The following is a 26,217-nucleotide window of genomic DNA, read 5'->3' as shown; positions in this document are numbered from 1 at the left end:
GCCTAGAGGCCAGGGAGCTACCAGTCTTCTTCCTTTGTCCTCACAGGCATGGGCTGAGCTGCTTCTGGGTCCGCAGCCAGGCAGCCCTGACTTCGGGCTCCTTCACTGGTTGTGTCTGGACCCCTGGAGTGGCCCTGTCGCTTCGCAGGGGCACTGGATTTTCTGAAAGAACAGCTAAGGAAAAGATAAAGCTAAGCTCTTTTCAATTTATCCCTTCCCTCCCACCTGGTGCCTCCCTGGGAAATGATGGCCAGTGCCCCGCCCCCCATCCTGTTGCCCCACCTGGTCCTGCCACACCCCAGGGGCTCCGCTAAGGAAGCAGGGCCCCCGCACGCCTACCTCTTACCTCCTCCCCTGCAACTCGTCCCCTGACCCCTCTGCCCAGCCCAGGCAATCTTAGCTGGGGCAGGAAACCTTGCCCTCTTTCCTGGTGGTTTACTCCCTGGTCTTTTGTCCAAGCCCCTGAGTAACTCCTGGCCTTTAATGGTCTGGGAGGGCTTTTGAAAAACAAAAGCCAGGAAGTGACTGCTTTTATTCTGCTCTCTGCTCTCACACATCTTCCTCTTCCCAGAGGCCCTCGAGGAGCCGAGCTTAAATGGGAAGGTGAAAGGAAGACGGGTAAAGGGGCTGGGGAATGTTGGAGAAATCATCTAAGGTTTCAAAAATGTCATGCCACCCCGCCTTCTGGCACTTGATCTTGCCTCCCCTGTCCTCACCCATCCTGTCTCCTGGGAGGGAGAAGGTGGGGGGGGGGGGGCAGTCAGAACCTGCCTTCTCAGGTAGAGGAGGCCAGGAGCCCTTGTATCCCCAGCACAGGCCTGGCCCGCAGACCCTCAGTCAATGCCTGTCATTGGTGAAGATCTTGAGGAGGCCAGAAAAAGTGGAGTAGGGAAGCTGAAGGGACTCCATGTTAGAAACGCTCTGTCTCTGCGACTTTTCTGCGGGACTGACTCCCGCCCTGAGTCATGTTCCACATTTTGCCTCTGAATAAGGCAAAGAGCTATGTTCCCACTGCAACGTGGAAGCAAGAAAGTGAATCACTCTCTGAGTGTTGTCCTAGGCCTCAAACACCTGATAACACCCAAGAAGAACCAGATCGCAAACATGTCCCGGGACATTAGCTTCAAGCAAATCTTGGCTGATGTTGGCACCAATACCCCCACAGCAAGGGGAAACCAGACTTCACAGCAGTAATTATTATTTTTTTTTTTTTAGGGGAGAGAGAGAGAGAGAGAGAGCGAGCGAGCCTACACATGCAAGCATCGGGGGAGGGGCAGAGGCAGAAAGCGAGAGAGAATCTCAAGCAGGCTCCAGGCTGTGTGACGTCCCGACAGGGCGCTCGATCTCAGGACCCTGAGCTCATGACCTGAGCCGAAATCAAGAATCCAACGCTTAACGTAACCCACTGAGCCACCCAGGCGGCCCCCCTACCTTTGGTAATTTGTGGAATAACACCTATTGGTCACCTGACACTCACCTTTGACTGGATCTACCCTGAATTCCTGGAGGAACACGTACCCTAGATCTTTTCTAATATAAATCTGTAGCCCCAAGCAGTGACAAGACTCATTCTTCCGTCCTTTCCAAGTCTCCCAGACACTCCATCTGCTCTTCTCTACCTGCCACACTATTCAATAAACCCTGTTTTCTGTTTTGATTTCTATTCTGCGTGAAGCCAAGGACTCTGTCAGCTGGTCCTGTGGGACCCAGCCTGACTGCATCAGTTTAAATGTCCAGGAAAGTTGGGACAGCGCCGCGGGAAGTCTCGGGCTCCCAACACAAGTAAACTGAAGGCTCCATGCTTCACACCTTGAAAGTCGGCAGACTCCCACCACAACTAGCTCCCTCTTTTCCTGCCCTCCTTCCATAGCTGGATGATGATGAGAGAAAAATGCTCTAAAGGCCTGATATACAAGGGAAGCCACTTTAGCTTTCTTTCTAAGTTCACATGACTGTACATAAACTTTGTTCAAACCCAAAGCCTAATTTACAGCCCACCGCGCATGCATCGTGCATCGGCTTTGGGAGTGAGTAGCTTCAAGGAGAATGATCTTGTCCTTGAGATATCCATCAGTGCTCCTACTTCCTGCATTCCTTTATGATCAAACTCGCCATGCCTGCCCACATGCGAATCTGTAATCTTTTGGGCTTTTACAAGATGTACAAAGTATATAACCCTGCAATAACTCTTCATTCTCCGGAGTACTTTCTTCCCTGGTGAAGAGCCTGTTTCCCCGGGAAGCTGTCCTAACTTGGGCTTCCATAAAACTCTCTTTCTGCCTTTTAGAGATTCTAAAAGGTTTGTTCATTTTGCATCAGCAATGCACACCGGCTTCCCGTCCCCGTCTCCTGTTTCACTTTCCACCCCTGGCTCCTCTCCACCCTGAAGTCCAGTTTCCCCTTGCTGTTCAAGCCGACTTTCCTGGGATCTTGGCACGCTGCGGCAATCCTGCTAGATGCTGGTGGACAGGGGAATGAGGTAGATGTGTCAGGAGGAGAAAGAAAGGAACCGGGAAATCACCGGACAGATGATTCAACAAAATGACAGAAGAAGGAGGGGGGTGGGCATGGGGGATGGGAGGCTGCAGGCGCATGGGCAGGGGAGAGAAGCCAGTGTGCGGAGTCAGGCTGGGTTTCCCGGGGTGGGTAGGGCCAGGGCCTGTAGGAGCCACACAGAGAGGGCTGCGGGTGCTTCAGGCGGAGGGGACGGTTCGTGCAAATATCTGGAGGTGAGAAAGAAAGAATAGCCTCTAGTTCCAGATAGCTGGATCCCTAAAGCAAGGCATTAGGGGAAGCGTGGAGCCAAGGCAGAGGAAACCTCAGTCCTTCCTTCACAAGACCCTACACAATCTAGCCCCTTCCCCCTCCTCTCTAATTTCTCTCCTGCTTCTCCTTCCTCCCTGCGCCTGCTCCAACGCCAAATGTGCAGGGCACGCTCCTGCCCGGGGGGGGGGGGGGGGGGGGGGCTTTACCCTGGTCCTTCCCTCCGCCACCGCCGAGAATGATCCTTCCCACATTTCCGCTCCCTCACTTTGCTCAGGCCTTTGCTCCAAGGTCACCTTCTTAGTGTAGGCTTTCCTGGGCCACCCTATTTGGGAAAGCACCTGTTCCCCCAACCCAGCCTATCCGATCCCTTGTCCCACAGCAGCCCTAATCACTGTCTTATATGCTTTATAATTACTTCTGTCTTGTTTCTTGTCTGTGCCCCTCAGTAGAATATAAGGGCAGGGATTGTATCCATTACTGTGTTTCCAGTGCCTACAACAGAACCTGGCACATAGTAGGTGCTCAATAAATGTGTGCTGATGAAAAGTGGATGGTAATGGTGTGCCCCTCCCCCCACCTGCATGGTCACCATGAGGTCAGGGACAATACTAGCTATCTATGGTTTCCCCAGGTCCCGTCCTACTGGGATAGGTAGTACTCTCACCACTGACCTCCACAGCTGTCTGCCCAGCCGCTCATCCCAGGACTTGGTCCCTCTGGTGGCATTTATTCTCTGGGCACTCACTTCTGCCCACATGCTCTCGAACAGCTGGGATTTCTGGACAACGTCGTCGTCCCCTCCCCCCCCACCCAGGCTGCCCAGCCCTCACTCAGGCATTTATTCACTGCATGCTTCTTGGCTGGGCCCTGTAGGAGCTTGGCGGCCACAGAAAGGAGGTGCTCTAAGGCCTCCACCCCTCTCCCTGATCCCGCCCCGGCCTCCAGGCCTGAGCCTCTCCCCCAGCCTCAGGGCACCTGCACACCTCTTGTTCGGTGGATGGGAACAGTCCAAGGATTCAGGCCAAGCCGGGGCCCTGCAGGAAGGCTGTGGCTGCAGAGCCAGTCCTCCCCTCTCATAAACCAGGTGGCTGAAGCTTCCCAAGGTGGCATGCAGGTTGGGGGCAAAGCCAAGACTCGAAACAACATGCGTGGCCCAAGGTCTCTCCGCTTATTGTTATACCACCTGCAACCCTGCAAACCCACACTCTTCTGAAGGAAGACAGGATAACTTATGTACAACTTCCCTCACCACCATGACAACATGAAGTTCAAAAAATAATCTATATGAAAGTTTGTAGACTGATTAATGTATCTTCTGAATCTACACTTTTCCCCAGAGCCTTGCCCAGTGACTGTGCATACAGTAGTGTTCAGTAGATGCTTTTGGATTGAGTTGCTGCTGTCAGGCCCACAAGGTCTCCCCTCCAGGTGCTTCCTCCCGCCTCCCCCAACCCAGAGGTGTTCAGTCGGGTGGCCAGGCTGCATGATGGGAGGCACCGCCCACCAGGCATTCACAGCTCAGTTGGGAGAGCCTGACAAGGAAGCAGACACAACGCCCTTGTGTAGAGTGCACGGTGGAGAGCGCCAGGCTGCCATGGGAACAGAGGGGGGCTTGTAACCACAAGAATGAAAACAACTCCTCGCATCTGTGCATTGCTTTCAGCTTTTCAGAGAGCTGGGTGTGGAGGGAAGGGGGGGAATGAAGACATGGAGCTTTCCCCGTCCGGCTTTGTTAGAGCTGCGAGGCTGATACCTTGGTTGAGCTTCTGCTCTTTCGATGGGGAGAAAAAAAGCAGAAAGACACACAGACGCTTGTGCAAGCCCATACACAAGGCATTTGTAGCAGCTCTGTGTTAGCAAGATCATTTCTTTCCTTTTTCACACGAGCCTTTCTTGCTGTTTTTTTTTTTTTTTTCCCAGAAAGACAACACTGCATCAGCGGGCACCAGGCTGGAAAGGCCTGAGCAGGAAGAATTGGCAGGGCCCCTTGCAGCGAGCGGAATTCTCACCTCCTACTAATGAGCCACTCCACAGCCGGCTTCTCGTTGAGTGCCCAAATTATGTGGCTTGTCTAAGCAGAGTGAGCTTAACCCTTGTGGTGGTTCATCTCATCAGTGTAGCAGGAAGGGGGTAAGTCATGTGGTGGGAACAAAGAACCCCAAATCTGTGCCTGAAAACCACACAGGTTTACTTTTTGTTCTCACCACATGTCCGTCCTGGGCGGGTGGGGTCTCTGATCCATGCTGTCCTCCCTTGGGGACACAACATCTGGAGGCCCGTTGGGGGAAGGAAAGATGGAGACGCCCTGGCTCTCAAATGCTTTCACGTGTAAGTGACCCCTATCACTTATCGCATCCACTGGCCAGAGTGGGTCACGTGGCCAGGGCTACCTTCCGTGTGGGAGTGGAGACAGAACCCGGTCGACAGGGGCACAAGTGGCAAAGAGCTTAACCCACTCACAGCGTGGGCTCCATCACTGCTAATCTCTGAGGGTCTCCAGGTTCTTCAGCCTCCACCGTGGACAGCCTCCACCGTGCACCCCTGGTTTAACTATCCAAAAGACAATGTGATGTGGCCAGTGAATTAACATCACCTTTATTTGGGCTAGACTTCCAAATGTTTCCTGGGGCACGGTGTGTGTGTGTGTGTGTGTGTGTGTGTGTGTGTGTGTGTGGTGTGTTGGGGTGGGTATGGTATGTGTCTGTGTGTGTGTGATGTGTGTGTGGGGGTATGTGGTGTGGTGGGTGAGGGTTTGGCGTGTGTGGTGTGGTGTGTGTGTCTGGGTGTGTATGTGTGTGGTGTGTGAGGATTTGAGGGGTGTGTGTGTGTCTGGGTGTATGTGTGTGGGTGGGTGGTGGGTGAGCGTTTGGTGTGTGTGGTGTGGTGTATGTGTCTGGGTGTGTGTGTGTGTGGTGTGGTGTATGTGTCTGGGTGTGTATGTGTGTGGTATGTAAGGATTTGGGGGTGTGTGTGTGTGGTGGGTGAGGTTTCAGTGTGTATGTGGTGAGGTGGGTATGGTACGTGTCTGTGTGTGTGATGTGTGTGTATGTGTGTGTCCTCTGCGGCTCCAGCCATGGGCAGAGGTCAGGTAAGGGGGCACGTGGTTCCTGAAGGACACCTTTGCTTCGGGCATGGCCGAGGCCTTTTCCCTCAGAAGGGGCTGCCTGCGATTGAGAGGGTCCACTCCTTGGGTATTTAAAGAACATTTACCTAAATATTGGCTTATCCAGAGCAGTGATTCTCACACTTTAGGGCACACACAAATCACCCCAGGGAGAAGCTTGTGAAAAATGCAACTTCCTGCGTCCTGTCCACAGACAGTCTAATCTGGTAGTGCTCAGGCAGACCTGGGGATCTACATTTAATGAGTGTCTCAGTTGGTTGAGAAGCTTCCTTTCTGAAAGCAGATTTAATTTCACTCGACTTGGAGGAAGTTTTACCAAGCGCCCACTTTTCAGAAGAGGCCTCAGGCCAGCATCAGATCCTCACAGGACATAGCAGTGAGTCAGTGACCCAAAGATTCCAGTCGGGGCTCCAGGGTGCCCCGCGCGCTCCAAATCCCTTGCCCAATAACGCCCCAGCAGGGCATGGGGCTCCCCGGGGTCTCCGGGAGGCTTCGCCGCTCCACAAAAGGGTGCTGCTGTCCCAGAGGTAGAAAGGCCCAGTGATCCCTCCTTCTCCAGTGAGCTCCTTCTGCAGCTTTGGTCGATAGCCCTGCACAGGCTTTGCACCAGGGCTTCAGGGATCCCGCCCTCGTCCCACCAGCAACAGCTGTGTGTCCGTGGGCAAGTGACAGAACCTCTCTGGGCGGCTGCTTCCCAGCTGGGCCAGGGGACGAACACCTGCCTCTCTTTAAGGGGCACTGTGGTGATTACATGAGAGGATATGAGGAGATGGCGTGGCACAGAGCAGCTGCTCCGCACGTGGGAGCCCTACTACTATTCCACGGAGGCGGGTCCACGTGGCGCTGGGCAGAACAAGCTGAGGGGAAGACTCCTTTTGAGGGCCCGGGAACGTGGGAGCTCTGTTCACCTCGGTGGGCACCAAAAGCCAACTGTGCCCCCTCTGCTGAGGTGGCCCAGGGTCGGGGGGCCAGTCAGGGGGACATGGGCCTGGCACTCTCGTGAGGTGCCACGAGCCCGTGGCTACCACACCACAGTGGCTTCCTCCTGAGGCCACAGGGCCTCCTGCTTGCTGGGCCTCCTTTGCGGTCTCTAGGCTTCCTGCTCCTGCCCTTCCCCTGGGCTGACAGTTCTGCCTTTCCTCGGGTTCATGGAATCACTGAATAATTTAGCGACTCTCCCCTTGCTCAGCTGAAGATCTTATGGTGAGGCAAAACCAAACTGGTTCATATGCATGCAAGCATCCCCCCCGCCCCCCCTCGGCAGCTGCCGCGGGCTTAGGCAACAGATGGCTCCTGACATTCATTTGGCTGGCAGGCCGAGCCTTAGGTATGGGATCCAAAATGGGTCGGACAGGAGTTCGGAGGTGGAGGACGCTCTGGGTCTGCAGTTAGAAGGAGGCACCGGGAGGCCAGGGCCGGGGTCTGGGACAGCTACACCTGCTTCCTCTGCAGGGGCTGAGGCCAGGCCTCCAGGCTGCAGGGACCAGCACAGGAGAGTCGGTGTGCCTGCCAGCCGGATCAGGGCCTGGGGATGCAGGCCTGAGGGCAGCCCCAGCTGCTGCCGGGAGCCATGTCAGAAGGTGCCGGGGGCCCCTCTTGAGGTGACTTACCCAGGACTGGGGTGTAGAGGCCTTGCTGCAGCAGCTGGTCCTCCGTCAGCCTCCGAGAAGTTTGGGCTGAGCAGAGGTTCCCAGGCCAGAGCCTCCGCGGTCGGCCCGCTCGTCACGCTCCGTCCTTCCCCTCACGCCTCAGTCGTGGACTCAGCAAACGCTGCCTGAACGCTGGCTCTCACGTACTAGGAATAAGGCGGGGGATGGCCCCGCTGCGGCCCTTAGATAGGTCCCAGACGCACCAGTAAGACGGGGCCGGAGGCTGGGGGACGCTGTGGAGGCCAGTACTGCCAACCCCGACCCAGGCACTGTGCAGAGTGCTTTACAAATATCAGCTTCTTAAGTTCTTAAAACAATCCTAGAAGGCAGACATTGTCATATTTCCCATTTACAGATGGGGGAGACTGAGGTAGGGAAAGGGTGAATGACGTGCCCAGGGTAGTAAGTTGTAGAGCCAGGATCTTTTGTTTTGTTTTGGTTTTTTAAAATATTTTATTTATTTATTTATTTGAGAGAGAGCGTGAGCGAGCGAGAGAGAGAGAGAGAGAGAGAATACAAGCAGGGGGAGGGAGAGAGGGATAGAGGGAGAGGGAGAAGCCGACCCCCCGCGGAGCAGGGAGCCAGATGCGGGGCTCGATCCCAGGACCCTGGGATCATGACCTGAGCCGAAGGCAGAAGCTTAACCGACTGAGCCACCCAGGCGCCCCAGAGCCAGGATTTTAACCCAGGGTCTGAAGCCAAAGGCTGCCTGGAGAGGCACCCACAGATTTACTCCCTGGCCATGAGCCTCTCACTGGACCCCGGTCTCTGGGGACCCTAATTCCAATTCTCTCCTGCCTCCACCAATCAACAAAGACATGCATGCTTCAGGACTGCGGGGCTGCCCGCAACCAGTGGGGGCCAGAAGGAGCCCCCCAGTCAGCCGTGGTTAGCTCTGAAGGGGAGCAGCAGCTCGGCAGACTGAAGCTCCCGGGCCCAGGTAGGTGCGGGAGACCCTCTGCGGTGAAGAGAGCCGTGACCTTGGTCTTTTCACATGGATGTGGATGTGGGTGAGCTCGGGGAAAATTCAACCCTGACATTGATTTGAGGTCTTGGGAGCTGGAGCTAGCTGGTGAGCAGACAGTGCCCACCTGACTGTGCCATGTGCCTGCAAGTGCAACTCTGGCCGTGCTTTAACTGTCCATGCCTAACTGGAGGCTCGGCGTCCAGGTGTCAGACTCTGGCAGGACTTGTCTGTGACGACAACAGTAGAGTCTAGAAACAGAGAGGGTCTGACTGTAAAGCAGTGAGGTGCTGTCGTGTGGTGTGGGGATGCCCGTCCCCTCCCTCCTTCCACGTGGGCTCTGGCTCCATGGTTTATTCCTTTGGCCGGGGCCCCAGGTGATGGCCCTCCAGCCCCTGGCAAAGCCTGCAGGGCCCAGGGGTAGCAGCCTGCTCTCTCAGCCATTCCATGCAGCAGGCAGGGGGAGGCTCCAGGGATCTGGACTGGAAGAAGTCCAGAGCTAGGAGGGCTCTGAGTCCAGGTGACTCCAGGCCGTGCAGCAGCTCAGTGTGTGCTCCCCAAGCCTGCCAGAGCTGAGCGTGGCTGAGGGTGCAAGGAGGAGAGCGCAGAGGCAGAGGCATAGTTGAGGAAGGAGTGGGCAGCATCCCGCCTGCGGACACCCGCTACTCACCTCCATTGGCTTTTGCACTGAACAATCTGTGGATGCTTTAGGGAACATTGTTCAGGTCTTCTTATGCATGTTGCCTCGATCTGGGAGCTCTGGAGCATCCCGTGGGCTGCAAGGTTTCAATCACCACCACTACCACCACCACCAAAACTGTCTTTCCAGGGAGGCATAGTCAGTAAGGGAGGAGGGACATCCCAGGAGACAGAAAGAGAATGGGACTTAGCGTCTGCGAGCCCTGCAGCAGAGAGAGAAAAGGCAGAGGGTACACCGCAGACATCCAGCTGCCAAGCTGGAACCGGGGGCGGGAGGGACATTCCCTACCCTTGACCTTTGACATTCCTCTCCTACACCCCCAGGCCCAGCCCGCCACCAGATCGCATCAATACTCCCTCCTAAATGTAGCCTGAGACCTGCTTCTTTCCATCCCCATGGCCACTGCCCGGTTCAGGCCACCACCATCTCCCTCTGTCCGGAGAACCATGGTCTGAAACAGGATTCTGAGCTTCACATGAATTAGAGCTTACTGGGAACCCAAAAGTTTGGCCCCTGCCTTCGGGTTATTATCACCTATGCTATACAGGTGTTCAGAGACAGGTTCCTGGCTAGAAGCTGCTTTTGAATTCTGTTATGTTGGAATACAAGAAGTATGACAGCAGGGATCAAGGTCACAGAGATCATTAGGTCAAGGGAGACCAATGATGAGGTCTGCGTAATTTTCTTGTAATAAAGTGAGGCGACGGGAAGAAGAAATTAGGTTACTTACCAGCGTGTGTGTGCACGCATGTTCATGCAGCACGCACATGTGTGTGATCCACTCCTTTTTCTTTGAAACTCGTAAGATTAAAATAGGGAAGAAGTCCTATACTTTGCAGTGATAGATTTTTTTGAATATTTAGGAAATCAAAAATTCTCTAGGCTTTCCATCTTTTTAAAAAAGTTTATTTATTTATTTATTTTAAGTAATCTCTACACCCAGTGTGGGGCTCGAACTCATGACCCTGAGATCAAGAGCCTCATGCTCTCTGAGCCAGCCAGGTGCCCCCAGGCTCACCATCTACATTTACGCTTGAGATATTATGTGCCGTATTTGCTTTGAAATCTTTGATTATCAGAAGTTAGACTAAACTTCTGAAGGAAAAATCCATTTTCATCTGCTCTCTAGATGTCTTAATCTCGGTTCCTAAGACAGCATAGTCTAAATGCTGCAAATTTGCAGCCATTACCACTTCAAAGTGGTTCGGATGAGGGATTTTTTTCCCATGTTCAAGTAGTTCCTGCTTCTGTAGAAACTTCATTTTTCGATTAATCTCTGAGGGATGCGCTATCATAATTCAAGTTAACAGTTCTTTGTTCTATCAACTGTCCATTGCCGGGCAATAGTAGTAAAAGCATTCAAGATGCCGCAGGCTTGTAAAGTACTATTTTCTAAAAGAAACGGTAGACATTTTCATCGTTATTATTGTACTTTTGATGATGCAGTTTGATTATATAGAAGTTTATGTCCCCTACAAGTCTAGTCAGAAATCATTTTTGATTTTGTTGGTTAAGGTCAATAGCCTCTAGTAGGATAGAGTACTGGGTACAAAGTAAGATAAAAGACCACAATAAAATGCTAGCACTTAAAAGAGAACTGGTTTAGGGGCGCCTGGGTGGCTCAGTCATTAAGCGTCTGCCTTTGGCTCAGGTCGTGATCCCAGGGCCCTGGGATGGAGTCCCACATCGGGCTCCTTGCTCGGTGGGGAGTCTGCTTCTCCCTCTGCCTGCCGCTCCTCCTGCTTGTGTGCTCTCTCTCCCCCGCTTCTCTCTGTGTCAAATAAATAAAATCTTAAAAAAAAAAGAAAACTGGTTTATGCACTAAACATTTTGTGCCTTGGTCTGACATTAACATGATGTGCCTGTAAAACGACAAAAAGAACCAGCGTGGAACCAGAGAATCCCATCATATTTTCCATCATGTTCCGTTGCGTCAGATTGCTAATTGTGTTCTAAGAAGTTTGATTGAATTACTGTCTACATTTACTGTCACAGGTGACAGTTTGTCATTGTTAGAGATTTCAGTAATTAATAGGAAACAGAAGCTTACGTTTGTTTTTTGTTTCTCTTTTAAGTAGGCTCCAGCGCGGGGCTTGAACTCATGACCCGAAGGTCAAGATCTGAGCTGAGATCAAGAGTCTTGACGCTTAACAGACTGAGCCTCCCAGGCGCCCCAAGTAATTTTCTTTAAAAAATTTTGTTCCTTGGAACCACAATTGTGATGGTTTTTGTGCCCTTTATACACTGGCTTTCTGAACCTGAGTGCAGCTGAGGGGATCTTTTCTAATTACAGGAAGGTACTTCTTTCCTCAACGTTGTGACCTGACCCAGGACAAGTCTGTACGACACGCTATGTAAGTAGCGAACAAGTGAACTGCAAACCAGCTGAATGTACGGATCTTACGCTGGTGCTGAGATCGCTTCAGATTAGTCGTCATGATTCCAAAGTTTGTTTTGAAATCTGCGAGCATCGAGTGTCAGTCAGAACTGAAGATGAAGCATTAATGAATGTTGAATTCTCATGCTTTATGCGTACTTCCCTTCTAGATTTTTCCATTCTCTGCTATTTTTACCATACTGTTGCATTTAAATTTCCTACACACTGACTTGGCGTGATTAAAATAAAATTGTGCTGCACGTATGAAAAACCGAGTGGTCAGCAAGCGGGTCCTCACGCCTTCACTGCATCAATCTCACCGTTTACTTGTCAGACAGTCTCTTTTGCAGGACTGCAAGCTCCCCAGGACCTCACAATGCACTTGACCGAGCGAGGACTAACCTTGTTAGTTCAGCTCTTCTGGGAAATAGACAGGGAGACAGGATTACCCGGTGTTCGGGGGAAATGCCTGTGAAGGGCAAAGGGCTTGGGCACAGAAGCTGGGGAGAGGCTTCGTATTACTTTGCAGGTCTAACACCTGGGAAGGAGTGGGGAATGGAAGAGGACCGTGTGGGCAGGGTCTCAGACTTCAGAGCAGCTCTAAGAAAGATCTGCCCAGGGGGCGCCTGGGTGGCTCGTTCCGTTGAGCGTTTGCCTTAGGCTGGGGTCATGATCTCAGGGTCCTGGGATCGAACCCCGCATTGGGCTCCCTGCTCAGTGGGAAGTCTGCTTCTCCCTCTCACTCTCCCTCTGTGCTCTCTCTCTCTCTTTCAAATAAATAAATAAAAATCTAAAAAAAAAGAAAGACCTGCCCAGGCCACTGAGGAATCCTGGAGGCACAGTCATCCACCAGAGGAGTCCCCCAATTCACTGGACTGGGCCTGCCTCAGTAGTGCCACCAGACCAGCCACTGGCTGAAAGCAGCCTGCGAGAGGCACGGCCTCAGTGAGAACGTTGCAGCGGATCTAGAGAAACGACAGCTGCGGCCGTCCGTCAGTTCTGCTCCCCGCAGATCTGAGCGGCACATTTTGATGACGGCCATGGCAACTGACAGACAGAAGGTTGGCCACACCCCAAGGATACAGAGCCAAAGGCAGTGATGCCAGGATCTGTCACCTTGACGCAGAGAGAGGGAGCGGGCCCTTGGGCCCCTCGGAGTAAGCCTTCATACATATGTATAAATATGTACAGCAGGCAGTCTTTACATATAGCGAATGCGTAGTCATTCAAATGCCACCCTAAAAGGTTTACTTTCTTTTTTATTTATTTTGTTTTTTTAAGATTTTATTTATTTGAGATAGCTAGAGAGAGAGCACAAGCAGGGGGAAGGAACAGAGGGGGAGAGGGAGAAGCTGACTCCCCGCTGAACAGGGAGCCTGACTCGGAACTCGATCCCAGGACTCTGGGATCAGGACCTGAGCCGAAGGCAGATGCTTAACCAACTGAGACTCCCAGATGTCTCCAGATTTACTTTCCAAGTTTGTGAATTTCCTTCCAGGTCTTACCATGGCTACATTCTTGCAATCACCATGCAAGTAGTACTTCACATTTTCTAAAGGTTTGATATTTATAACTAATATTTCTACATTTCTATCAGAATCTTCATAATTACACTCTTTGGTGACAAAACAATATTCAACAGATGGATGTGCCACAATTTCCTAAGTCATTGTTCAACATTTGCCTTATTTTTATTTTGTTTTTTAACATTTTTATTTATTTGAGAGAGAGATACAGCGAGAGAGGGAACACAAGCAGGGGGAGTGGGAGAGGGAGAAACAGGCTTCCCGCGGAGCAGGGAGCCTGATGTGGGGCTCGATCCCAGGACCCTGGGCTCACGATCTGAGCCGAAGGCAGACGCTTAACGACTGAGCCACCCAGGGGCCCTTGATTAAAAAAAAAAAAAAAAAATTACCATAAGAATGTACATCTTTGGACATATACTATTTAGTTTCTGTTGGGTTATAGCTCTAGGATAAGTTTCTAGGTTTTAAGTTACTGGATCAAAAGATAAAGTTTTGTGATTGCATCAAGTTTTGCCAAATTGCTTTGTAAAAACATTGTCAATTAATCATGTACATTAGTTATCTATTGCTGCACAAAAAAATACCGTAAAACTATGTGATTAATACAACCCACATTTACTGTCTCACTGCTTCTGTGTGGTCACGGATCCAAGCACAGCTTAGCTGTCCTTTGTTTCAGGGTCTGTCCCAGGTTACAATGAAGGTGTCGGCTGAAGTTGTCGTCTCTTCTGAAAAGCTCGACTGGGGATGGATTATCTTCCAAGCTCACTTGGTTGTCGTCAGGATTCAGTTCCTCGTGGGCTGTTGGACTGAAGGTCTCAGTTCTTTTTTGTCCCCCCTCAGTTCTTAGGCAGCTGTTGGTCAGAGGCTGCCCTTAGTTCCTTGCTATGTGGGCCTCTCCAACATGGCAACTCGCTTTATCAAAACATGCATCTGAGAAAACAAGAGAGTCTGCCAGCAAGACTTTTGCAACTCAATCACAGAAGTGATGCCCCCTTAATGTTGCTGTATTCTGTTGCTTTGAACCAGGGGAGCAAGGGGAGAGGCTGACAAAAGGCCCAGAGCACCAGGAGTGGCGGTCGTCGGGGGCCATCTTGGAGGCTGTCTATTACAAATGTCACCAAGAGCATACGCTTGTGCCAATTTTACCACAACCACCCTAACACTGACTGTTCTAATATTTTAAAATTACCAGTGTGGTAGGTGTAAATGACTATCTCCCTCTTCTCTGGCCTGGTATCGACCCCTAGGGTCCCGTGGGTCCTCTGCTCTCAGGTGCTGCCAAGGAATTTCCCAAAAGTTGTCAACTGATAGCAACTAAGACCCCTAAGGAACTGCCCTAATTGGGACTTCGAAAAGCTATAAACACAGACCTGTATTAGGGAGCAGTGAGTTCCCTGGGAGGGTTCCAGTCTCAAGGGATTGCTGGTATTTGGGCAGCAACTCCAAAACCTTGAACACCCTGGTACCCCCCGGTCCCACTTAAAAGCACAGAAATTTAGGAAATCAATCTTCTTTTAAAGCTTACTCTATCAGGGCGCCTGAGTGCCTCAGTTGGTTGGGTGTCCAACTCTTGATTTCAGCTGGGGTCATGATCTCAGTGTTGGGGGGTCTGTGGGATTGGCCCACCTTGGGCTCTGCAGTCAGCGCAGAGTCTGCTTCTCCTTCTCCCTCCACCTCTGCTGCTCCCCTGGTTTGTACTCTCTCTCCCGAATAAATAAATAAATAAAATCTTTATTTAAAAAAAAAAAGCTTACTCTATAGGCTGGGCTCCAGCTTCCCATCGGTGGAGGGCAAGCCAGGGTAGATAGAAGCCCCAGCACTCTGTGCCCTGTGCACCCACCTGCCTCGGCTTGATGATCAACCCCAATGCAGGTCATCTGGTGTGTGCGGTGTTGGGAGACCGTGCTGTACGTAAAACTTGCCTACTGATCAGTTACATAACCAATGCATTTCCTGGGGAATGTATTGCCACTGTCTTTGACAATTACTCAGCCAGTATTCTGGCAGATGGAAAACTGGTGAATCTGGGCTTATGGGATACAGCTGGACAAGAAGATTATGACAGATGAAGTCCCTTATCCTATCCACAAACAGGTGTATTCTTAATTGTCTTTTCTCTTGGGAGTCCTGCATCATTTGAAAATGTTCGAGCATAGAGGTACCCTTTAGTGCGACACCACTGTCCCAATACCCGCATTATCTTCGTGGGGACTAAACTTGATCTCAGGGGCGACAAAGACACAATTGAGAATCTTCAGGAAAAGAAGCCCACTCCCATCACCTACCATGGGGTTTGACCATGGCTAAGGAGATCGGTGCTCTAAAACACCCGGAGTGCTCCGCTCTCCTGCAGCGAGGCCTCGGTGTTTGATGAAGCTAGGCGAGTGGTTCTCTACCCCACTCCTGTCAAGAAGAGGAAGAGAAAATGCCTGCTGCTATGAATGTCTGGGCCCCTCTCCTGCCCTGTCGCCCTCGGAACCTTTGTACGCTTTGCTCAAAGATGGTGGAAGCTTCGCACTCGGTGCCATGTTTTTGTTACAGATTTCGTTACTTTTTCCTATGAAACCATTGTGAACCAATAAGTAATTTTGAGGTTTTGTTTAAAATGTAAGACTTCAAACTTTCACATTACATTAAAATTTAGCCCTAAAATGGTAAGCTTTCTTAAAGCCTTATTTTTCAAAAGCCCCTATTCTTGCTCAGATGAAGAGTTGCCAAAGTACCGTGTGAGCTAAGTTGCATTGTTGTGCTGAGAACACTAAGCGCTAAACCGTTCAAGACCTTTGTCTTTAAGAAGAGACTGCAGCCTGGGCGCCTGGGTGGCTCGGTTGGTTGGGTGTCCAACTCTTAAGTTTCAGCTCAGGTCATGATCTTGGGGTCATGAGATAGAGCTCCACGTTGGCCTCCACACTCAGCGGGGAGTCTGCGTGGAATTCTCTCTCTCCCTCTCTGTCTGGCTCATGCCTACACGCTTTCTCTCAAAATAAATAGATTAAACCTTAAAAAGGGGGGGGTGGGCCCCTGGGTGGCTCAGTCAGTTGAGCATCCAACTGTTGATTTTGGCTCAGGTCATGCTCTCAGGGTCGAGATCGAGCCCCATGTTGGGCTTTGTGCTGAGTGCAGTCTGCCAGTTTCTCTCTCTCCCTCTGCCCCTCCCTGCCTCGTGCTCTCTCTCTAAAATAAATAGATCTTAAAAAATAAAAAATAAATTTAAAAAAATTAAAAAAAAAGAAGAGACTGCAACGTCTCAAGTTTGGAAATGCAGACACTCTCTAACTAGTTTGATAGGAAAGCAGCACAGCCTTCTTCATGACATGTTGCCCTCCAACGTAACCTGTAATTTTATCAGCCTGTGTCTATGGCTTAACACTGAATTCGTAATAGAATGTGTAATGGCTCAACTTTTGGATCAATCTTTTTGAATTTGTGGTGAGATTTTTTTTAAAAGTTAGTGTATTCCCTCTTGCTGAGATTTGGAACAGACCTCTTACTTCCCGGTCCCCGTGATGAAGTATCTGTTCAAGCCGTGGGCGCACGGGAGTGGGTAGGTGCAGCATGTGACATGATCAAAGAATGAAGACAGTATTTTGACAAAATATGGAGGTTAATTTACACGGCATTGTACATGTCACAAAAGTAAAAGTGTCACAGGTAAAACTGTAAAAGGCTAATTTCTGTCAAATGGAGTAAATGAGAAAGAAAGGTCAGTATTATCAAAAATACAATAAAGCTCACCATATACTCTTGTTGGGCTTCACATTTTGCAAACTTTATTTCACTTTCATTATCAAAACAATGCTGTAAGCTACATGCAAATATCCCCATTTAAGAAAACTTGGGCATAGAGATGTGAAATCACTTGTTCAAGGTCACTCTGCTGAAGTGGTAGGACCAGCATTTGACCCCACAGCTGGCTGCCCAGTCTGTGTCCTCTCTCTGCTTCCTAAGGTAGCCCTGTCCTCAGCTGGGGCCTGAGGGCTTGGTAAGACTTGGCCCTTCCATCCCATTCCCACCTCAGCACCAAATCTGATAAGACTGGGTGGCCTCTTCCTCTTCAGTTAGCTGCAAGGGTCTCCCCTGGAAGTTCCAGAAAGATCTGCTCAGTGACTTTTTCCTGATGAGAGGTGAGGCCGGAAAGTCACCTCTAACCAGCAGGGGAGAAAGGCTGTGGAGGCCACAGGACAAGTTTCCACGATGAAACCTTCAGAATAAATAGGACACTGTAAATGAAGGCCTCCCAAAAGCGGATCTGCAACCAGGTGCTGGCTTCAAATCTTCGTTCGGTCGCTTTCAAAGCTTTATGGTTTGCAGCCCATTTCTTCACCTTTCTGTGCTATTTCCTTGCCTGTAAAATTGAAATAACATTACCAACTACCTGTTCCAATTTGGGGACAAGTGAAAAAAGATTCTAGGAACCTTGCACAGTGTCTGGTGCATAATAAAGGCCCTATGGACATCACTGTAGGGCTGCAGCGGGCAGGGGGCCTCACTGGGTGAGGACGCGCACGGGTCAGCCCCGGCCTGCGGTATGTGCCCGCCTGCGGATGCGGGGTCCGTGTGTATGCGCCAGCTATGGGCACGGCCGCAGGGGGCACAACGCTATGGCTCCTGGACGAGGCAGTGGGGCCTGCTAGGGTCAGGAATGGACAGAGCCAACGATGGCATGACGACTCTGGGACCCCTTCCCTGCGTTCCCGCTGTCTGCATGTGTGCGTGTATGTGCATGCACGGGGCGGGGGCGAGGGGGTGTCTGTGTGTTTATGTAGCCCTCTGTCAGTTAGCCTAGTCCGGGGTCTGTGGAGGATTGTTCTGGGGTGTTGGGCACCTTTGCACATTCACACTCAGAGAACCGTGAACATGTAGTGGGGTGGGGAGGGGGGCACTCAGTAGAACAACGTTCTCCTGGGACGCAGGGCAGTGCCGACGACTGAGGCATGCAGCCTGCATCTGAGGAAAGATGCCCTGCAGCGCGTACAGGCTGCCTGCCACCTGGCCCAACTATGAAGCCCTAGCCCATGTTTTTGACTCTTTCTGGGATCAACCCCTGAATCCATGTGCAGGGGCACCACATATCATAAAACTTGGGGGGCTCCCCTTTTGCCCAAAACTCCTTGGGGGCCCCTGGAGGCCTGAGTGGGAATCTGCAGGAAGTGACTAGAAGTGTCCTGTTTCCCCTGCCGGAAGAGCAGTCTCAGACCCGGGCCAGGCCCTGCCCTTGGGAAGTCCCAAGCTGGGAAGACAGAACAGGGTCACACTGGATTCAGATGCGCCTCACCCACATGCGCCGCCAGCCGGCCTGTAATGGCTCAGACTCGAGGGAGCCAGGCCTGCCTGCTGTAGCTTCAGAGCCTTGTTCATCTCCTCAAAAATGTTATGGAGGGCCTCAGGCCACAGCAGTAATCAAGACACACCACCCCGCCCTTGTAGACAGTACGTTTCGGCAGACGGGAAGCTAAGCCCTAACTGCATGGTAACTTATTTACAGTTAGCACTGAGGGCTGGGGAGAGGCACAGGGTATGTGACCGGCGTGAATGGGGAAGGTTCGGGATTCCTGCAGGAGGAGCTCTAAGTACCTGAGACAGGGGCAGGGCGGGAGAGACCGCCCCAGAGCGAGGCACTGTGTGGAAAAGGAGGGGGACAGCAGTGAAGGAACCAAAGTGCTGCTGAGGTTAGGATCCATACAGCTGGGGGGACACCAGATGGCTGGAGAGGCCATCAGGCTGGGGCTCAGAGATGCAGCTCTGGCCAGAAAGCTAGGGGATGCCCGCAGAGGGTTTTAAGCAGGACGGAACCCAGTCAGACTTGCACTTCCGAGAGCTGGGAGAGGTGGGGACAATGGCCAGGAGGACCCAGCTGGGGAGGGCAAGGACCGAACTGAGGGTTGCCTGGGCATGCGGGACGCGCAGAACGCAGCACGGGCGGCGGGGCAGCTCCCAGGGTGGGGGCTCTGAGCCAAGTTTGGAGGCGGAACCACCTCACGCAGCATGCATGCGTGGGGACTGGGAGCAGCTCATAAGTACAGCTGGTGACGTGGAGCAGAGGGAGGCAAAGCAGCAGCCATTTCAGGGCATCGCTCCCCTTACCACTGGGGCTCCCATTCCTTACTTTTGGGGCAGGTCAGCAGGAACGCCCGAAGCTGCCGCCCTGCTCCTGCAGTACTGAAAGTAGTTGGGGTGAGGAGTGGTGTGCCCCCCGGTGGAGCTCACCGAATCCAGACCCCAACCTACACTTCCCCAGCCAAGATCAGACACTCACACGTGGTGGTAGCACTTGGGTGACAAGCCGAGGGGCCCCCTCAAGTGGCATTTCCCAGAGTGGAGACTTGTTTACCCACTCACTAACTCATCCATCCACCTCTGCCTTCATCAAGCATGTGCCCACTGCCATCCCGGGACCTGAGAGATGGGGTGTCTGCCCAGGCCTGACGCTGGGACCCATGGGCTGGTCGAATGGAGCCAGAACACCGATCTCCAGCCACGGCGACGGACCCAGCAGGAAGACCTGCCGCCCCACTCTGCTCACTGTCCACTCAGTCTCCTGCAGGAACTGCCACTGCTGAGTGGGCTTCCTGGTACTGCTCTGTGCCCTTCCCTGGGTGTGGCCCCGTCTCTTTGTCCTGAATTACACTGGCGCCAGGCCTGACTTCTTCCATTCTTCCAGGGAAAACATAATTGACAATAAAAATACATGAACGGCTGAGTGAGTCTGGCTTGCTGGCCACAACAGCCCTCACCTTCTCTGAGAAGGGGTCTCCTGTCCAAGGATCAAAAGTGGGGTCTGCTCTACCCACCACCAGAAGGCTCAAGGGAAACAAACAGGGCAAGGGTGCAGCATTCTCCTGGGCCCCGAGTGTGACACTAGGCCCAGTCCATCTCACCCACCTAAATCCTGCTTCCTCCCTGCCACCCCACAGTCCCTCTCCTCGCCAGGTACGGACCACGCTCTGGACTACATCAGCAGGTGCCTGCCCTCCCTGCAGGGCCTCGGTTTCACAGTGCCTTGTTCCTCCTTCTTCCTTTGGCCAGAGCTCCTGCCAAGTCTCCCGTGCCATAGGTCTCACCAGGTTCCAGCAACACTTTCTCTCCCCTTCAGACCCAGGGGCGATGAGCATGCCATCTGTGCTGGATACACCACCCTTGAAATTCCACCTCAGGCTCCCATTTCCCAGGCTCTCAGGGCCACCCTAGCGTCTCACCTGGGCCTCTAAAGCTCTTCTCTCCCCCACAGTAGAACGAAGTGAGATTAGACCACCAGGTGAACTACAGGGGGTTCTTCACTCTGGGGAAGTGTTCACGTCCCGTAAGCGCCTCTGGTGGGGAGAAGTGGCCTGACCCCCACAGCCTGCCAGAATTCAAAGACCAAGGAGGGACATCCCATTTATTTACGGCGTGTCCTCTTGGCCAGGCCCTTTTGTCCATAGCTCACACAACCCCCAAATCCTGCCAGGAAATTTACAACGCCCCCATTTTACAGCTGAGGAAACCAAGGCTCAGATTCAAAAGGGACGTGCCCAAGGTCACTGGGATCATGGTCCGGGGTAGACTCTAGGCCGTTTCATTCCAGAGTCTCTGATTCATCTGACACTGGGCTGTGGGTCCAGAGGCACCGAGAGCCCCCCGAGTCAATGGCAGGGTGGCACCTGTGTGAGGCGCCTCTGTCCTTGCGAGGAGTCTCTCAGGAGTGGCGCGGGTTGAGTGCTGCCCTCCACACCTGCAGCACACAGTCCCGGCGGGTTGTGTAGGGCAGATGTTTGATGCGGAACCAGTGTCTGGGGACGATGTTCCCGCTGGGCGTATACAGCTTCTCTCCAGGACCGCCCAAGAGACTGCGCAGGGCTACGTTGCCCGACAAAAGCTTCTCATAGAACTCCACCCCGCCCCGGGCATAGGCTGCAGATAGGGTAGCTGTGCGGCGGTCCAGCCAGGCTTCCAGGGCATGAGTGAGCGAGTCTGCCGACAAGGCGTAGGCCACAAAGCCCGCCACTGCCGCCAGCAGGTTGAAGGCAGCCCGTAAATTCATGGGGCCTCCGTAGAGCCCCAGGGCATGCTTGGCACCCACACCCAGGGCCCAGGTTCCCGCTAGGCAGGCTGGGGCCGGCAGGGCTTGGAGGGCAGCTGCACCGCTCTCCACGTACACCACTTCCTTGGCCAAGGCAAACTTCTGGGCGTCATGGGACAGGGTCAGGGCATCTCTCAGCCGGGCGCCTGCTGGGCTCTGCCAGTTCACTTTGTGCCCGTGTACAACCACTGGGTGATCGGTGTTGATCAACACGCCACCCAGGAAGGTGGCTGGGATGCCCACTACGGCCCCTGCAGGGAGTCGCGGGAAGCCAGCACTCACGGGCTGGAAGGTGAACGTGGTGAAAGCCTTGTAGCTGTGGCCGGAGGGGACACCGATGTCCTGCAGCACCTCTTGGAAGAGCCCCTGCAGCTCTGGGGAGAGCGGGGCTGGCTGGCCCTGAGGCCAGTACTGGTACAGCCATTGCATCACGGGATCTGGGACGAGGTGGTATGAGATGTGGGCCCCGAACAGGCCTGCACAGGAACCCACCAACAGGCCAGTCCTATGTCTCTGCACAAATGCTGCGGCCCGCCACAGGGGACCGGCCATGAGTGCTGCCACCGTTGTCAACCTGGGCCAAGAAAGAGAGCATCAGCCAACAGTCCCCTGGGTCGGCCTGCAGACTGAACATACCGCAGGGTCACATCCTTTTGAACAGAGGCAATACAGCAAGGTGGTTAAGAGCATGAGCTCCAGAGCCAGAGTTCAAATCCAACCTCCATCTCTGTGCAGCACCTGCCCCATCTGCCAAACAGGCATCCGACAATGGCACCCCTAGGGTGGCTGTGATGAGTATATGAATGAACACATATAAGGCAACTGAGTCCGGCAAGGTAGCAGACACCCCTTGTGATACTGCCATGACTATTACTTTTATTCCCATGGCTAGGCACAGCACGAAGTACCCAACTGCCTCACTCCACTCCTCATCCCACAGTAAAGCCCTATGATCACTAATTTATAGGTGACACCTATGTTCAACTTATTACTTCCTATATGCTACACATAATTCTGAGACTTTATATTGTCCAACAACCGAATCCTCACAACTCCATGACCTAATTACTACTATTGCCCCTATTTTTGAACATCGGAAACTGAGGCAGAGAGAGATTAATTGGTCGAAACCCCAAACTAGCAAAGTGGCAACGTTACAGGTTGTGTGTCCCCTCCAAATTCATATCCTGAAGTCTTAACCCCCCGTCTCTCAGAATGTAACTATTTACAAATGAGGTCTTTAAATGAGGTCATTAGGGTAGGTCCCAATCTAATATGACTGGTGTCCTTAAGAGAACAGATTAGGGCACAGACAGAGGAAAGACTATTAGAGGGCACAAGACTGAAGGTGACCATCTACAAGCCAGTGAGAGTGGTCTCAGAAGAAACATCATGCTGACACCTTAATCTTGGACTTTGAGCCTCCAGATCCTCAGAAAATAAATTTCCGCCACCCAGGACTTATCCTGGCAGCCCTAGCTAACACGGGCACAGTATTTGAACACAGGCTATCAGGGCCTCACAGCAAGCTTTTCATTTCAGAAAAAAAATTTAATGCTAAATTACAAATATCTACAAAAGTAGACAAAATAGCACATTAGCCAATTTCAACCAACTCATGGCCAACCTTGTTTCCTCTCTTCTCCCACCCACATTCCTCCTCCAACTGGCTTATTTTGAAACACATCCCAGGCGTCCTCTTATTTCATCCGTAAATATTTCAGCAAGAATTCCATAATTATTTTACTGTGGTTGAAGCTCACTGTCTTCCTGCCTGCCTGTGATAGCTGTTTAATTAGCAAGTACGTTGCTGCAAACAAGAACGTGGGGTGCCGCCTGGCCTGTTTTAACGAAAATTCCTAAAGGGGCACATCACTTGGGCCTATATTCTCAACGAAGCGGCTAAGGCTAGAAAAGCAAGGGTCCCTTGCTTGGGACAAAGTCCCAACGGCCCCGGGCCCACCAGCGCCAAGGCCGCGCTCCAGGCCGCGCGAGGAGGGCCTGCGGAACCCTTGCAGAGGGCTCCCCGCTGGGCGTCCATTCTGGGCGGGGGGGGGCCTAAGCTGCGCCCCCGCGGCTCCGCGGCTCGACCACAAGGGTGGAGGGGACCCTGGGGAGGGGGCCCGTCCCGGCTCCGCGAACCGCCCGCCCATCGGTGACTCACCTCCTCTGCCGCAGCCTGGGCCACCGCGACACGTGCGCGAGGCGGGTCCGGCGCAGAGCACGCCGGCCGGCGCTCTGGGGGCGGGGACTACAGGGGGCGGGCCTGGCGCAGAGCACTACGCCCGGGCTCTAGGGGCGGGGACGGGAGGGGGAGGGGGGGCGACTCCGGGGGGCGGGACTCCGGGGGGCGGGACTCCGGGGGGCGGGACCCGGGCGCGGGTACTAACCCGCTGGCGGCCGGGGCCACAGCGCCTTGGGGTGGGGCAGCGACCTGCGACGTCCTCGCTTCCGGATGAGCGAAGCGAGCTGAGCAGCCCGGCCTAGCGCTTCGTTCTCTGCACTCGGAAGGCAGCCTCGGTCGCCCGTTTTAGAGAAACCATATCATTTGCCTTGGAGACTGTTACAAAATAAGAGACGTGAAAGACTTAACAGTTAAATGCAATACGTGGCTTTTGTTGGGATCCTGAACCAATAGATTACTGACTGTAAAAAAAGACACCTTTGAGACCACGAGGGAGATCTGAATATGGATTGAGTATCAGGTGATATTAATGAATTGCTTATTTTGTTAGGGGATGAAGCATGATATTTATGTAAACCAAAAAGTCCTTATCAGTTAAGGATGCATATAGAAGTATTGATAGGTGCAACAACATGATGTCCACTATTTAGTTCAAAATATTATAGCCAAAACAATATCACCACTACATCACCACAAAAACCAGGGGTATAGATGAAACAACATCAACAAAATGTTGGTAGTTGTTGAAGCTTCGTGACAAGTTTAGGGGAGAGCTCATTATACTGTGCTCTACTTTATGTATGTTTGGAAATTTCCATAACAAAATGTGTTTTTTTTAATGTGCATAAGGAGGTGGTGATTAAAAGGTAGGGGGCTGGAAATGGACGCTTCAGCGGTGGTGTCAATATTGGTGATGGCAGGGTCAAGAGTATGACTGTGGGAGTCAATGGCTGTGGTGGGGTAGAAGAGATTCCTGAGAATGAGGCAGTGTATGAGTCACGTTTTTAAAATTTTCCTTATTTTATGATGTTTTACAATTTGGGGGCCTTGCTAATCCTAGAAAGACTGCCCCTCCCGGGACTAGCTAATTCCTAGAGATAACAAATGACTCCCTCCACTTTCACTGCAAGCATACCTTTCATATGACAAACCAACCAATCCAGAGCCCTTAACCCCTACCACCTCCTTCAGCTCTCACCCACCGACCCAATATTTCCTCTGTTCTAAATGATCCCAGGGTCAGGTACTGGACAACTAGAGCCCCTGTAAGCCCAGGGCCCACCAAAATTATTGAAACTATCCAATCCTAAACTTCTTCAAACTTCCCACCCTGCCTCACCATTCCTTCCCATGGAAACCTCAGTAGAGGCTCTGGGCCATGCTTTCTACGTGCTCCTCCTGCTTCCTGACTGACGCCGGTACCTCCCGTGTGGCCCCATATGGCATGGTGTGCTCCCTCCTCTCAGGAAATGTAAATAATAAATACTTCTTTCAGTGGCATTGACCTTTTCATGTTGTCCCTCAGTGACCTCCAGAAATTATGTCTCAGGTACCATTAAAACCAGAGGCTCAGTTACAAGAGGCCAAAATGTTGGGTGGATTGTCTCTGCCCATGCTGAAGTTGGCAAGAATGGTGAAAGGGAGAGTGGTAAAGAATGCAAGGATCCGGGTGCTAAAGTAATTCAGAAAGGAGAGAGAGTGATTAAGGGGTGGGTGGATCATAGTAACAAGGCTGGTGGTGTACTGGAATGGTCTGAGGGCAGGCATTTCACAGGAACTGGGGTTTGCGAAGGAAATGGCCATGGGGGCAAAGAGAACACCGATTCTATCCTGAATTCCCGAGAGCATGGGGAAGAAGAAAGAAAAGGAAGAAAGAAGGGCGCCTGGGTGGCTCAGTTGGTTGGGCGGCTGCCTTCGGCTCAGGCCATGATCCTGGAGTCCCGGGATCGAGTCCCGCCTCCGGCTCCCTGCTCGGCGGGGAGTCCGCTTCTCCCTCTGACCCTCTCCCCTCCCATGCTCTCTATCTCTCTCATTCTCTCTCTCTCAAATAAATAAATAAAATCTTAAAAAAAAAAAGGAAGAAAGAAAAGAAGAAAATGACTTCACTTGAAAGAGCTATGGTATCCTCAGGGAAGAGAGCCAAGCTTTGGTGAAAGCGAGCAAGAGAAGCAAAAGTTCAGAGAAGGAAATGAAGGTATGTGGAATTTGCAGATGATGGACCAAGCATCCTAAAGGTTGCAGTGAGGTTTGGGAGGCCTGCAAGGGGTGTGTGATTGGGACTCCATTAGGGTATAAACAGGAAATAAATATAGGGTTAAGTACCCAGGGAATGACAGATTATGGGGCATCTGGTAGTTGGTTTTTTCCCATTGTGGTAAAACACATATTTATCATCCTGACTATTTTTAAGTGTACAGTTCAGTGGTCTTTGTACAAGACATTCATAATGCTGTACAACCATCACTAGCATACATCTCTATAATTCTTTTCAAATTGTAAAACTGAGGCTCTACCCCTCACAACTCCCCACGTCCCCTGCCCCCTAGCCCCTGACAACCACCATTGTACTTTCTGTCTCTATAATTTTGACTAAGTATCTCATATAAGTGGAAACATACAGTATTTGTCTCTTTTTGAAGGGGTAATGTAACTTAGCATAAAGTCCTCAAGTTTTGTCCATGTTAAAGCATGTGACAGGATCTCCTTTCTTTTTAAGGCTAAAAAGTACTCCATTGTATGTATGCACCACATTCTGTTTATCCATTCATCGGTTAATGGACATTGAGTTGCTTCTACCTTTTGGCTATTGTGAATAATGCTGTTATGAGCATGGGTGTACAAATTATCTCTTCAAGATCCCACTT

General features: G+C 51.9%; 1 protein-coding gene and 1 pseudogene across 1 annotated transcript; one reads left to right on the top strand and one right to left on the bottom strand.

Moving 5' to 3' along the window:
- Positions 1-14,962: 14,962 nt before the first annotated feature.
- LOC114207260 (ras-related C3 botulinum toxin substrate 1 pseudogene) lies at positions 14,963-15,550 on the top strand (annotated as a pseudogene).
- Positions 15,551-20,460: 4,910 nt separating this feature from the next.
- On the bottom strand, positions 20,461-23,402 carry TMEM177 (transmembrane protein 177). Its single transcript, XM_028101370.1, has 2 exons — positions 23,333-23,402; positions 20,461-21,742 (listed from the first exon to the last, which is right to left on the bottom strand). The coding sequence occupies exon 2, from the start codon at positions 21,718-21,720 to the stop codon at positions 20,785-20,787; it is 936 nt and encodes a 311-aa protein (XP_027957171.1). The 5' UTR covers positions 21,721-21,742; positions 23,333-23,402; the 3' UTR covers positions 20,461-20,784.
- Between the last annotated feature and the right edge of the window lie 2,815 nt (positions 23,403-26,217).

Source organism: Eumetopias jubatus, unplaced genomic scaffold (assembly GCF_037043125.1).
Source record: "Eumetopias jubatus isolate StellerSeaLion01/CBP00866 unplaced genomic scaffold, mEumJub1_p1.0 scaffold_3, whole genome shotgun sequence".
Classification (NCBI taxonomy): Eukaryota; Metazoa; Chordata; class Mammalia; order Carnivora; family Otariidae; genus Eumetopias; species Eumetopias jubatus.
This window is presented reverse-complemented; position numbering and strand designations above follow the sequence as displayed.

Bases quoted from the DNA above. Each gene is read 5' to 3' on its own strand.
- TMEM177 (XM_028101370.1), bottom strand. From the start codon at position 21,720: ATGGCCGGTCCCCTGTGGCGGGCCGCAGCATTTGTGCAGAGACATAGG.